At 50.3% G+C, this 13,504-nt stretch overlaps 6 protein-coding genes across 7 annotated transcripts; 2 read left to right on the forward strand and 4 right to left on the reverse strand.

The window, feature by feature from the left end:
• Nucleotides 1-1,472: 1,472 nt before the first annotated feature.
• PV06_08718 (uncharacterized protein) lies at nt 1,473-3,151 on the reverse strand (the record flags this gene model as incomplete). The annotated part of the gene is made up of 4 exons (XM_016410087.1): nt 1,473-1,823; nt 1,898-2,683; nt 2,745-3,039; nt 3,093-3,151. 4 exons carry the CDS (start codon nt 3,149-3,151, stop codon nt 1,482-1,484), a joined length of 1,482 nt encoding a protein of 493 aa, XP_016259109.1. The 3' UTR covers nt 1,473-1,481.
• A 595-nt stretch (nt 3,152-3,746) lies between these two features.
• Nucleotides 3,747-5,984, reverse strand: PV06_08719 (uncharacterized protein; the record flags this gene model as incomplete). Its single annotated transcript, XM_016410088.1, has 4 exons — nt 3,747-4,781; nt 4,837-4,897; nt 4,955-5,838; nt 5,904-5,984. The coding sequence occupies 4 exons, from the start codon at nt 5,982-5,984 to the stop codon at nt 3,747-3,749; spliced, it is 2,061 nt and encodes a 686-aa protein (XP_016259110.1).
• A 397-nt stretch (nt 5,985-6,381) lies between these two features.
• Nucleotides 6,382-7,639, reverse strand: PV06_08720 (uncharacterized protein; the record flags this gene model as incomplete). The annotated part of the gene is made up of 3 exons (XM_016410089.1): nt 7,139-7,639; nt 6,627-7,080; nt 6,382-6,570 (listed from the first exon to the last, which is right to left on the reverse strand). Exons 1-3 carry the CDS (start codon nt 7,408-7,410, stop codon nt 6,382-6,384), a joined length of 915 nt encoding a protein of 304 aa, XP_016259111.1. The 5' UTR covers nt 7,411-7,639.
• A 579-nt stretch (nt 7,640-8,218) lies between these two features.
• PV06_08721 (uncharacterized protein) lies at nt 8,219-9,733 on the forward strand (the record flags this gene model as incomplete). Its single annotated transcript, XM_016410090.1, has 3 exons — nt 8,219-8,512; nt 8,568-8,675; nt 8,740-9,733. Exons 1-3 carry the CDS (start codon nt 8,277-8,279, stop codon nt 9,731-9,733), a joined length of 1,338 nt encoding a protein of 445 aa, XP_016259112.1. The 5' UTR covers nt 8,219-8,276.
• A 188-nt stretch (nt 9,734-9,921) lies between these two features.
• Nucleotides 9,922-13,459, reverse strand: PV06_08722. 2 transcript variants are annotated; one of them, XM_016410092.1, is made up of 4 exons: nt 13,285-13,459; nt 12,897-13,205; nt 12,176-12,820; nt 9,922-12,121 (listed from the first exon to the last, which is right to left on the reverse strand). In XM_016410092.1, the coding sequence occupies exons 3-4, from the start codon at nt 12,643-12,645 to the stop codon at nt 11,479-11,481; spliced, it is 1,113 nt and encodes a 370-aa protein (XP_016259114.1). In that variant the 5' UTR covers nt 12,646-12,820; nt 12,897-13,205; nt 13,285-13,459; the 3' UTR covers nt 9,922-11,478. The 2 variants fall into 2 exon arrangements, with proteins under 2 accessions (XP_016259114.1, XP_016259113.1); XM_016410091.1 differs by having other exon boundaries at nt 12,176-13,205.
• Nucleotides 10,249-11,334, forward strand: PV06_08723 (uncharacterized protein; the record flags this gene model as incomplete). Its single annotated transcript, XM_016410093.1, has 1 exon — nt 10,249-11,334. One exon carries the CDS (start codon nt 10,249-10,251, stop codon nt 11,332-11,334), a length of 1,086 nt encoding a protein of 361 aa, XP_016259115.1.
• Nucleotides 13,460-13,504: the final 45 nt, after the last annotated feature.

A 13,504-nucleotide genomic window follows, 5' to 3' on the forward strand; every position in this document is an offset into this window, starting at 1 on the left:
ATAAAGAGGTGGGACCAAACGAAGGAGAAAACATACAGTCTTGCAAATTGAATCCCCAGTGCCCCCGTGGCCGTCGATCCTCCGTAGATGAGTACGAGCGCCTTGTCTTCTTTTATCGGATTGTCTGGGAGGTTCATCTTCAACCCCTTTTGGTACAGACCCTGCATGACCGTGGCCAGGCCCAGTGGTAGAGTGGCGGCCTTTTCGAATGGCAACTCCCGAGGTACTTGGAAGCAAAGATCTCCCTTGGCCACTATGTATTCGGCAAACGCCCCGTCCTCGGGCTGGGATGGGTGGCCCCCGTGCACCGTCCCGGCGACCCGGTCCCCTTTCGAGTAGACCTTGGTCACCCCTTTGCCGACCTCTTCCACATACCCGGCAAAGTCGCAGCCCAACAGACACCCGTCCGGGACCAACCTCCCCGCCAAATGCTTCCAGTCGGTCGGGTTGAGCGCGACGGCGATGACTTTGACCAAGACGCAGTCGTCGCGAAGTTTGGGTTTCGGACGATTTTTCGTCAGGACAGCCTCATCACCACAGGCGACGACAGCCTTCATCGTGGAGTAGCAGAGGCCCTTCTCTGGTCGATTCGGTTGTCTTTGTCACTCTTCTTTTTTTGTCAGGCCACCACGACGACGAATGCGACCATGACTTGCATATTGGCAAAAGGCACGGTGCAACGGTCATGAACTTTTTATACGGAGGTGGCACGGAGTAGTATCAACTTAACCTTCTGGAGTCAAAAGCCCCTACTTACTGATTGGCAAAGTAGTCCTTCAGATCGCAATTCAGTGATCAAGTCGTGCAAGCAAAGACTCGATACAGTTACGTGGCGAAACCAAAAGGAGGGAGGGCTTTCTGGACTTGTCATGAAAACGGCCCCACTCCGTCAGAGAGGTCTTCTTCATCGCGTATTCCCGTATTGGCCCCCAAAGTAACCATCCCCCAGAGTACGTTCATTTGTCATCGGTTCATAAATTCATGCACATCAGGGGAGGCAACCTGCCACATCACCGAGAGAAAAAGAAAGGGTTAGAGGTGGTGATAGATTATTCAACATGGAAAATGGAGCATGTTGTTATCCGATCCCATGAGACTCGTCTTGGTACGGACAGTCAAATCAGAGGTCGCAAATCGATTAATCAGATTAGAGATCAAGAATATCATACGATCGATCGCTCTGCCAATTGTCCTCTAGTCCATTTATCCCACAGCTTCGGACTGGCATTTGATGTGCAGAATTCAAATCGATTGATCTTCTTCAATAGTCTCATCTATATCCTCACTGCCCAAGCGTGACCTTGAAAAAGAGCGACACTTTTTTTGATATCGGAGGTCTGAGAGCCAGCGAAGGGCGAAATTGTCTCTGTTGCACCTCTGGAGAGCCTCGGGGAAATGTTGAATATATATAAAACCTGTGCAATGAGGCTGGTATTTCCCAGTAGTAAACTTGAGGAATGCTATATGGCCATGTTTGACTTTCAAGACCCTAGCCCATCATTCGTCGTCTCCAGGCTGGCGCCTGTCTTGGTGTCTCTTTGCTGACAGATATCCCTTTCTGCCTTTGTAAATGTCATGTCAATATCTGCAGCGGCTGCCTTGTCAGGGTTCTCTTCGATGACATGCTGCGGGATGACCACCCCTTCCTCTCCCACAAAGTATTCGGTCTCTTTGATATGATATGCTGCCAAATAAACGAAGACTAGGATTCCTGTAGCATAAAACGTGAAAATCACCCCGGCCTCCTTGATGTAGGGGACGCCGATCGAGTCAACCCCAAAACATATAGCTTCTCCGGCAGCCAGGAAACTTCTGTATACGCCCTGAGAAAAAAAAAAGACGGTGGCGTTAGCCTATAACACCAAATAAACAGAAAGGGCAAAAGACATCAACTTACAGCATAGACGGCGGACTTGCGGGGTGAGTTCGTCAGGGCACTCAGGAAATAGAGCGTAATGTACTGGAACAAGACACTAGAAACCCAGGTGAGAACAAACAGAACGAAGATAGGTCCGAATCTTGGCTCGTTCCAGTCTAGGGGATTGGTCGGGGGGCTTTTGCGGTTATAGTCGCGAACGCGGATGATTTCCCACATCCAGGCGCCCATGAGGGGGATACCAACCACCGCAAGGCCGACGAATGCTCTCTTGCGCCGAGGCCAGGTCTTGTGGTCCAAGATCTTCTGCAATCCATAGCCACATGGTACTTGTATGACGACAGCCATGAAAGACAAGAGACATCTCGTCCGTAGATTATTGTGGTAGGCATTGACGGACCCCGAGTAGACCAGGAAGGTTTCGGAAGGGAGAAAGGCTGGAATCATGATCATGAGTTTCCAGTCCTTGAAGATCTCCAGGTTGGATTTCAACTCTTCTTTCCATCCACGGGACTTGATGGTGAAAAGTTGCGTGCCATCATCCCGAATGATTTTCGAAGGAGGTCTCAAAAAGAAGGACAGAAGGCAAGCGACGCCCATCAGGGCTATCAGGGTGGCATAGACTGCGGTCGGGACACCAGCAACATCTACCCGATTGCGATTGATAATGAGGACAATGAGCCCACCAACGCCTGCGCCTACCGCTTGTAGATTGACCGACATCGTGATGAATGCACCTCTCTCTTTTTCCTCCGAGTATGACATGGCGATCGACCCCATAGTCACCCAGATCAGGCCGGCTGATAACTGTAATCTGACCGTTAGTTGGGATGGTCTATCATCAGAAAAGGAGCTTATCGGGACTAACACCAATTGCAACACCTGAGAAGATGGGAAACCAGTTGTTACCGGTGGCATCAAAATACCAGAGACCGCCGACGTAGAGAATGAAACCAATGATGCCAATGCAGGCAGATATTGCTGGCCCAATGGTATTGAGAACGGTCCTAGCAAAGGCCGAGGAGAAGAACCAAACAGCACAAAGAGTGCTATTGACGATTTGAACAGTTTCGTAAGAGCTGGGCTTGCCGCCTCCAGCACCGAGTAGGTTTAGACACTGATACATGCCCACAGTTAAGCCTATGATGACTCCCATGTTGACACTATTGTTTGTCAGTCTATTTTCATCCCGAGGATACTGTTGGAGGAAGCATACTTTTGCCAATATGGTGAATTTAGGCGCAGCGGCGGAAGCCCTGGGATTTTGATAGCCATGCTGTAAGAAGTCAACACCTCAATGTTTCGAAATGATGATACTGACACCCGAGCACTATTTCCAGGGCAGGGCTGGGTATTTATGAATCAGGAATAGAACGGTGTCAGCCCATAACATTTCACTTATCATGACCAACTTGGTATACGTTGTGGTTGAGGAAAAGTGGATCGTGGGGTCCTAGGGGGTTCCCCAGGTTCAGGAAACGGGATTGTCCTTCACAAACCCATAGCCAGACGCTTGAAGCCGTCTGGGGAAACCTAAAGCGTGGTTTATCTCGCCAAAATGGTTTTGACAGTATTTCAGCCATGATTTCAACACAAGATATCGTTGACCGACGAGCATAGACTCGCTTAGCTCCGATGGGGGAGAGATCTCTTGTGATTATGCAGGTCAGCCGTGTTGATTGTTTGTTCGCGGCTTCGTCCGCCTGGAGTACTTCTGCTTGGAGCAGATGAATTACCAGCTTTACTGGCAGCTCCTCAGCGAGTTGTATACAATGAAGTAAATCCTTGAAGACGTTGCTTCTATGGCCTGAGCATACATCTCTGGCTCCACTCGCCTGAAGTTGAAAGGTCCTGGTAAGTTGCGTGGGCTTCAAATGAAATCATTCATATCAGAAGACTGTCCCCCGTACATTAATGCAGCAAAAATCTCCTCTGAGGCTATCCCAGAAAAGTCCCACGTCATCGGATCACCGTAGTCAATGGAGTAGGATTCGGGAAAACTCGCAAATGTCTGATCTAGACCAGGTTGACCTTCAACCCAGGCACGGTCGATTGAAATGATCTCTTGGTTGCCTGGAGCTTGGACCCCAGCAGGCCCTAGAATCGGAGCAATTTGTTCGGGCAAATGAGATGAAATCCCCAATGTCTGAGAGATACCTGTCGTTTGTGGGGGAAGTTGTTCTTGCGATGATGGTGGCACAAATAGGGTCATTTGCTCAAGCTTTTCCTTTATCAACGTAGACTCGGTTCTCCATGAGTCTTGTCCGTCTGACCATTGTTGTAAATACTCCAACACTGAGGTGGAAATCGATTCCAGCTGAGAGGCGTGGGGCACTATGCTTGGCCATCGGTGGGATATTTTCCAGATGAGACTTGGGAACATTTTGATATATCTAATGAGGATCCTAATGTCCTCGCCACCTAGGTGTTGACGGTCTTGATCTTCGGATTCGATCCCCATCAAAGCAGACGAGAGAAGATAGACACCGGCTTCGATAGCAGTGTGTGCAGCATGCCAAATCATGAACATCTTACCTAAGCGTTGCAGCACAGTGAACTCTTTTATAAGGGCTATCGATGCTTTGATGGCCTTTTTGCTCATCTCTTCGTTTGGGTAAGGACATCGCGGAGAAGGTCGATTCAACCTCAGAACTTGGCCCTGAAATAGCAACTCATGGAACTCAATCTTCTCCGTGAGATTGATGCTTTGGCGAACGGCGCGATACCACTCATCCAGTCGGGTCTGTATATTTGTATAAAAGTATTCGAAGGAAGTGTTCACTTCGGAGGCGTCAGGTGTCAAATTAGGATAGTACAACCCCAAGGTATTATCACACTCGATTTCCCTAAGTGACCACATGTGCGCAGAGTGAGTAGGCATTGATCGAGACTCGGAGTCGGGAAACTGGACATTCAGATCAGAAAATTAATCACAGCTGGATGGCGTGGATTGACAGCACCTTGGCCAGGATTTCAGGTTTCGACCATTTGAAAGGTTCACAACGGACAATGTGAACCGCGCTGTAGATTTTGTCAGATTTGCCAGCCCCAGCGGAGAAAGTTGGCGGGGATGCTCACGCATCAATATTCAATGCATTCCAAAACATTCTCCGCCGGGTGTTTAATATTTCCGAACTTAGCTCGGCCTGCATTGAGATTGGCAGTTCTTCATGAAGACCAAGTTGCAATGCCAGTCTACTGGCCGCAGCGGCACAGTGACTGACGCTCACATGCTGAGGATTTAAAAAGCCGTAATGTGTCAGGAGTTGTAGGGCCTGCAGACGTTCCCACGAGTTTGTGGTACCGACTTGTTGTAGGTGTCCAACAGCGGTGGCCCACAGACCATACGTGGTTATTGCTGCCCTTTGCTCATCGATATGGACGAGAGTGTTCGAGCTAATAGCCAACGTAATACAAACAACAAAGGGTTCGTACCCGATGAGCTGTGGGCCTTCATACACTCTGTCTCGGGCTCTGTAGAGATCTTCCTCTCCAATCGAGGGGTACTGTGGGCGATAGGTCTCGCAGTAGTGCTTCAACAATGCGTCCACGACATGGCGAGGAATTGAAGAAATCTCGACTGGCCGCGGCGTCGTGACTGCTGGCTCAGCAGGCTTCATGCCATCCAAAGCATGCCCCTTGAACGGTGGTACTGGTGAATCGGAGAGAAAGTATTCGGAATCAAGAGGGAGGAGTGACTCCGGCCTACGGGATCGTCCAGTCGGTCCGGCAGTTGCTGTCGCCAGGCGGGATGCGAGTCTCTCCACCGCGCTATCGACGTTGTCCAGGATGTTGGAGTTGCGGCTCTTAATTTCTGCTAGTTCGAGTTCCAGTGCAGCCACTCGCTCTTCCAGGTGGCGAGCCACGCTCCGGGGCTTGTCAGTCCCATGGAGGGAATCGAAGCCCAAACACGTCGCCCCTGCATTGAAACATGCACCGCAGCTCGGGTAATTCAAGTCACACTAGCAGTCATCTCAAGTCAGGACATCTATGCGATCCAAAAGACCGTCTCATCAAGGTTGCATACTCGAATTTTTCTTTTCCGGCAGCGCGCGCATGCTTTACTTTGGCGCTGCCTTTTTGACGCTTCCGAAGACGTGGCGGCCATATTCGTCAATCTCCTTACTGATATCCGAGAGTGCAGCGTGCACTAACCGGTCAGACGTGCCACCAGTGCAATGATGGAGACAGCTTGAGTACATTGAAAGATATACATATCGTGTAGAAGTAGTGTAGGAAGGTGAGTGAATGAATGGAAGTTGTAGAATCTTAAGACTAACGCGTTTAGTATACGCTAACTATTCTTGGAAAGTAAGACCCTGGCCAGGAGAATGTGAGGCATCATACCTCATTGAGAGAAAAGGTATGTATGAGGTATGATACGGAATGAATAGTCTCTCTTATTGCCATTGATGCTTATTCATAATCTGCAACAAAATGAATGAATCAAACAACTGGTCCATCTTGAGAGGACTTTCCCTTGCCTTCCCACTTCCACCATATAGTTATAGGACTCTAGTCTTTAGGAACTCTAGAATAATCCGATTGAACTTCTGAGGTTCATCTGAATGAGGAGCATGCCCTGAGTGCTCGAATATTTCCAGTCTCGAATCTGGGATGCCACTGGCAATCTCTTCCGCAAAGTGCAGGGGTGTCACGTAGTCATGTCGCCCGACGGTGACGAGCGTAGGAACCTGCGAATTGTCAGATTTCAAGAATATGTCTAAAAGCACATGGGTCATGTATTTACCGTGATGTCCTTCAGTTGCTGTCGAACATCAAACCTTGGCATATTTTGGCTAAAGGCCCAGTTTTGTGTTTTGGCATGAATGTGAAATCGTCCTCCGGGCCCAAATAACTCGGCAACCGATATGGGCTGGTCACCTTCACTCACAGTCGTTTCCTTCGCCACGTCGTCGGGCGGAGCATAGAAGGAGAGGACTTCCGTGATTCCGTGTTGATAGTCCTGGTCACTGAGGAGGTTGCCCGACCACATTCGAATCTGGCGATCCTTGTCCGGCTTGACTCTATCCGAGTGCAAGACATTTGCCAAAGCAGTCATGGCCCCTCGCATCCCAACCGTCCAGGTATCTATTAGGATTAACCCCTGGAGACGGTCAATGTGATGGATGGCGTAGTCCAAGGCCAGAAACCCTCCGTAGGAATGGCCGCCCAGCACAAATTTCTCAGCTCCGGCCCAATTCCTATAGTATTCGCAGTTAGATGGATATTGTACATAGTTTCTATTGCGCCTCCGCTTACCTGAGATTCTCAATATCCTTCATCCAGCGATCGTGGGTATAAGGCCCGATCAGATCCGAAACGCCACTCCCGCGGCCATCAAACACCAGAACTCGAAAGATGGAAGACAGTTGGCTGGCAAAAGCCTCTGCGTCCCTGTGAGTAACCAGCCCTGGTGCTCCATGAAGGCCGATGAAGAGGGGCTTCGTTTTGCTGGAATCGTCTCCAAAGAGCTTGACGTGCAGCTTTGCACCATCGTCCATCTGCACGGTTGTTGTTTTTGGATCTGCCATGCTTTGTTGAGAGAAGGGCGAATCACTAGGCTCAGATGTTGCTCGACGTTGCTGCCATCTGCTGCTGTCTATCTCCAACCAGCTGTCCTTATGTAGTTTTCCTATGCCTCGTCATCCCAGGCCAGTGCTTTGGTAAGCAGTCTCGTGGTTGTCCAGATACTATACACAATTATGCAGCCACTGCTGACAAACTCCAAGCATCATGATGGTAGTAAAGTGCAAGCAAGCCATGAGGCGAGCACGAATGGGCATTGTTGTCACTCCATGGTTAGACGAAAGATCTGCCGTCTGCCACCTCGGGTGACTAAATGCCTGCGGACTTGGGCGGGAAAAAGGGGCCCGAGCTAGGCAAACTGCGGCGGCAACAACGGGACGAAAGGCTTCCAAAAATAGGCTGGACGATCGGCCTCTTCGTTTGGTAAGTATGGTGCAACGCGGCGACTTGAAGAACTTCTCGCAAATGGTTTGCCGCAGCCGAGACGGAGCAGAGCGAACATCTATCGTTCGATCTTGAGATCGGCGAGGCAGCCATGGCAAGTTCTAGATGCGGGAATACCGGACTCGAGCGAGATACAACCTCTTGCGCTAGGCTTTGACCCTTTGTTGTCCCATGGGGCCGTCTCCGCCGCCCGCGAAACGTGAACACTCCAGAATTGTCATCGGGGCGTGATTGGGTAAGCTTGCTCCCAGCGACTCCTCAAAGAGACAATGTTCGAAGGACAGCCGTTCGGAATACCGAATCATGCTACTGCCAAAGGAAAGCGATAAGAAGAAAGCTCGATGCCACGTCTTTGGAAAATGCGTCGTACAAAGGGTTTGGTTCTTCTCACCACCCACGCCGCAGCGCAAACGTGTAGCAATCCATCATGTCATCCCAATTTACCATTCATACCTCGACTCTCTTCGACCCCAAGAAGAAGGCGTTTGTGAATGATGTCTCGGTCACAGTCGACCCCAAGTCTGGCTTGATTGTGGAAGTCAGTCAACGAAAACCAGGTTCCCTGGGCCAATCCGTACCCAAAGGGGATGTCGATCTTCGGGGCAAGATCGTGATGCCGGGCTTTGTTGACGCGCATACACACATATTCCTGCACGCTTACGAGTAAGAAGGCGATTGAAACGGTGATTCTTGAAACAGGCTGACATATTCGACATAGCGAACGGGCCTCCGTCATCCAGAAGCGCGACGAAAGCGTTGTTGAGCGAATCGTCCGCGCCGCGAACCACGCCCGAACCGCGCTACTCGCAGGCTACACAACCTATCGGTAGGTTTGCTTTGGGCCTTGAACATTGAATTTGGCATCGGATAATACTGACAAGGAGCCGCAGTGATCTAAGCTCCGAGTCCATGGGAGAGGGCGATGCTCAACTCCGGGATTGCATCAACCGTGGTCTGACCCCGGGGCCGCGGCTGTTCGTAGCAACTAGAGCGCTTGCCAGCACGGGTTCTTATGAACCTCGCACAGAGAACTCTTCCGGCGGCGTCTGTTTGCCGATGGGAGGAGAAGCAGTAGACGGTCCTGAACAGGTGCGAACGGCCGTGAGACGACGCCTGGCCGCTGGGGCGGATGTCATCAAGTTCTTCGCCGATTATCGTCGCCGCGTCATGCGATACCCGCCTGCTCAGCAACATCCCTATGTTGTCGGTGTGAAGCACCCCCCTGCGGAACCCAATCCTGATCTTCTTGTCTTCGCACGGGAAGAAGTCGAGGCTCTGGTTCAGGAGGCGAAAATGGGCAAGGCGCCCGTCGTTTGCCACGCTGGGACTATTGAGGGCGCCTTGATCGCCGTTAACGCTGGTGTGCATACTATCGAACACGCATACTTCGCAAATAGGGAGCTATTCGAGTTGATGAAGGAGAAGGGGACGGTCTTCTGCCCGACCCTGGCGGTATGTGAGCGTCTCCACCATCGCCGCTACCCCGAAATCAGAGCGCAGACAAAACTGGCCTACGAAGTCGGCGTGCGATTTTGCTGTGGAGGGGACACAGGTCCTTTTCCCCACGGCCAAGGGGTGAGAGAGTTGGAACTTATGCACGAAGCTGGTCTCCCCCTGGAAGATGTCTTGGAGGCATGCTTTGTTGGGGGATGGGAAGCTTGTGGCGGCGATTTATGCGGAATGCGCTTCGGATGGTTTGAACCAGGTCTGCGAGCAGACATTATAGCACTTACTTCCGACCCGCGTGAGGACAGATTGGCGTTGAGACACGTCGACTTTGTCATGAAGGACGCTCAAATCTTCAAACAGGATGGACGGGGCACAGGCATCTTCGCTGATCACCACCAATGGGATCAGACAGGCAATTACATACCTCCCAAATGACCTATTCGCATGTTGTCTAGAGAGAATCATACATTTTGCACCGGCAGTGGCTCATCTATCAACTTCTCGTCGCACTTGACAGTGTAGACGACGATCAGAGCAAAACTAGGGCCATTTCGGGAGGAGACGAAGAAGTAGTGTCAAACAGTAAATATCAGCAAGGCACATCGCTCAAAGTAGTATTGGCGGTCTGATCAATTCATTCGAGTCTTCGGCTCTACACAGCATTGATTTGAGGTCTACTTGTGGCATGCTCACTCTGCGAAGCATAGAGGACACGGACTCTAGCGAAAGTCCAACCAGATATTCGGCGAGCCCCGTCCGTCTGCTGCCGGCGAGAAAGATACCGTAAGGTTACTTTCTTCGGGATTGTAACAAGTGACTTCCTTGTGTATAATAATGTAAGGTACGTCGTCGGTGATTTGCTGTAACGCTTTGCAAGTGATCTTTGCCCACTAGAGCAATCCCTAATTTCCTCTTCATTTTCGAAACTAATACAGCGAAGCGAAATCACAATGGACCATCCGTCTGTCAAGGCAATCCGTTGCTCAGGCACCTCGTATGAGATCGGGCTTCAACATGGTAGAGGTGCTGCCGCTCAAGTCCATGCCAACATCAACACATATACCGGATTCTTTGAGGAGACTGCTCAGATTTCGTGGCCGGCAGCACGAGAACGTGCTGTGGGCCAATTCGCACCGACCCTCAAAGCCAGGTATCCTGAGATTCTCAATGAGATGAGAGGTATCGCTGATGGCGCGGGGGGTGGCCTGACATATGAAGATATTCTAGCCCTCAACGTGCGCAGTGAGATTTCACTGACCAACTACGCCGACGGTTGTACCTCGATCAGCCAGATTGGAGAGGGAGGCAAGATATTCCTAGCCCAAAACTGGGACTGGCTCGAGGAACTTCAAAGAGGCATGGTTTTTCTGCATGTCAAGCCTCGAGGATCAGATATTGCATTCCAGTTCCTGGGGGAGGCAGGCATTGTAGGCAAGATCGGCATGAACAGTGCGGGTTTCGGGCTCTGCATGAACGCTCTCCGATCTGGCGCTTTTGACAACCTCAAACTGCCAGTCCACATCATGTCCCGGCGCCTGCTGCAGTATGCCACAAGCGTCGACGAGGCAGTTGCAATTATCGATGAGTTTGGCTTGGCCAGCACGTCCAACTACATGTTTGCCGACAAGTCTGGTAAGCATCTCGACATCGAGTGCTCGCCAAAAGGGAACACAGTGATATTGCCCTGCAATGGATATGTGGCACACACAAATCATCTGTACGGTGCGGATCGACCTGCTAACTTGGTGGATCATCCTGCTCCCAATTCGATCACACGCCTAGCTCGCATGCAAAAGTTGACTGACGAAGATTTGAACACAAATGTTCCAACGACATTTCGATCCTTCCGTGAGAGACTTTCAGATGAAGAGGGAGCGCCATTTTCGATTTGCAGGGATAGGCCTCCCGGAGCGGCGGGAATGGAAAGAATGACCACGCTCGCGTGCATCATGATGGAGTTGACGAGCCGCACAGGGAGAGTGTTGATTGGTAGGCCCTGTGATGCTCTACCAGTAGTAGAATGGTCATTTCAGTAGAATTTTGAAAAAGTCATTCGCGAGATCCTGACCTGACTTTGTTGACCTGCTATGGAGATGCGTCGTTGTAAGAACCTTGAATTGCGCGCCTTGAGTCTCTGGGAAATTGTCCAAATTTCATTACCACAACAGTCTGTGGTAGCTTCACACCATTGCCCAAAGTAAATCAACAACGGTCTCCCAGGTGCTCAAGTGTGCAGAACCAGGAGTCCAGCGAGCTGCAAATGACGCCAAAAGACTGGATACCTTCACCACTGGACTCAGGGTCGCACGGATTCCAGCGGCACTCTGTGATCTCTGGCCATATGATTGTTGTTGGTGGACAAGACTGATCACCCATATGGCGCCAGCTTCAAGAACCCGCTCAGCGGCCATCCAGATGCTAATGATCCTATTGTTATCGTTAAGTTGAGTGAAGCGATCAATTATCACTGATGCGGACTGGGCTATAATGTGAACCATCCTCGGCGAAGGAATGTCAAAGATACCACTCTCCGGCGGCGTGTCTATATTGGTGAGAAGACAATGCAAGGCCAGGTAAAGTTTTGCGGAAGCAAGCCCAATGCCCGAGCTGGGATCTGTAACTTGGAGTGACAATGGGATCAGTCCCTCGAGAAATACTTCATTCGGAGCAGTCAAAGCCCCGAGCGCGTGTGAAATGCTACGCAGGCAGCCTGCAACATATAGCTCGTCTGAGACTAAGTCGAGCGTAGGGATATCTTCGAGATATAGCTGTAGCCGAATATCAAAGAACAGTGACGGACGTCTGAAATGTGTTGTGGCCAAGCTAAGAGGAGAAGTGTTAGTCTGAGGCACGGTAGGGATGCTTTTCATAGAATACCTCTCTAATTTGAGAATCGTATGCTCCAACCTTCGCAGGTCCGTGTCCAAGGTCGACCGCTCAAATTTGTAGCCTTCTTGCAGGTCTTCCATTGATGCAGCAGCTCTTCCCAAAAAGTCCCAAAGTTGTCCGGATGTAGGGCAGATTAACTCGCACAGGGCAAGGGCACACAAGGCGGTACATTTCCATTTCGTAGAACTTGGCTGGGCCGGATTCGGCCCGTCTTCAAGAGCCAACTTGTGAATGTCGTCTCTGCTTCGTAAGGAGACAATCGCCAGATTAACATCAAGATCTCGAGTGATCAGTGCAGCAGACACAGCAAATACGATTATCAGTGCGGATGCCGAAGGATCACCTTTATTCGAAGCGGTCCATTTCAGAGGGTTTTCGTGGATCAGCAAAGATGATTCCTGGGCTGTGGGAAGTAGCTTAAATTCCGATACCACAACCTTGAGGTAATGCTCGATCATTGCCCGCTGAGTTGAAGGTGGCACAATAGAATGAAGCTCCACCTTCCTCGGATCATTATTGATAGGGAATGAAGACGCTGTCTTAGACTCTTGAAGCTCACTCAGGTGAGATCGATGATCTGGAAGTAGGCAGCTTGGGATTTGAACATTGTTGGATAAATGCCAATTGGCCGTTCTTGTCAAAAAGCTTTGGATAAGTCTTGCTGAGGTCCCAGGGCCTAGATAAGCAGTGTGTGAAGGCGAAAGCATACCATCACTGTCCTCAACTCGCAAATGATAGCTATGTGGAGCAAGAGTTGTGGCATTAGTCTCGTAACAGGTGGCTCCTGGAATCAAACGTTCTTGACCTGTGGCCTGCGCAATCTCTCGCTCTAGGCCTTCAGCCTTTTGCTGGAGCGAGTGTAGGTAACTGGATTCAAGGTAACAATGATTGATTCGAACATCGAGCTACAGATATACACTGACCTGCATGGTATCTCCTCGCCGAGAGAGTCATCCCAAAAAGTACAATCAACATCAGCCAATCGACAGTTCTTGCAGGCCGGTAGCTGACGGTCACACTATAAAGAGGGCGATGCATGAGTATCGTCTGAAGTGTTGTCCGAGTCCTCGGGTATAAATTGGTATAGGATCGCTCACTCGTATTCTTCTTTTCCGACATCTGCTGCAGACTTGAAAAGCCATGTCAATCCGTCTTGGTTATGATGTCAACTTTGATGGCGAGGTGTCCGTAGCCAATGAACGAAATTGCTGCTCTAATATCTCGTACATTCTACGCTTGCGCCCAGTACACCAGGACTCCCGCAACTCAAGGAGATTTTGAATTTAACGAAGTCATGCGGAAGCGAGGCGAAGTCGA

Source organism: Exophiala oligosperma, assembly GCF_000835515.1.
Source record: "Exophiala oligosperma strain CBS 72588 unplaced genomic scaffold supercont1.9, whole genome shotgun sequence".
Classification (NCBI taxonomy): domain Eukaryota; kingdom Fungi; phylum Ascomycota; class Eurotiomycetes; order Chaetothyriales; family Herpotrichiellaceae; genus Exophiala; species Exophiala oligosperma.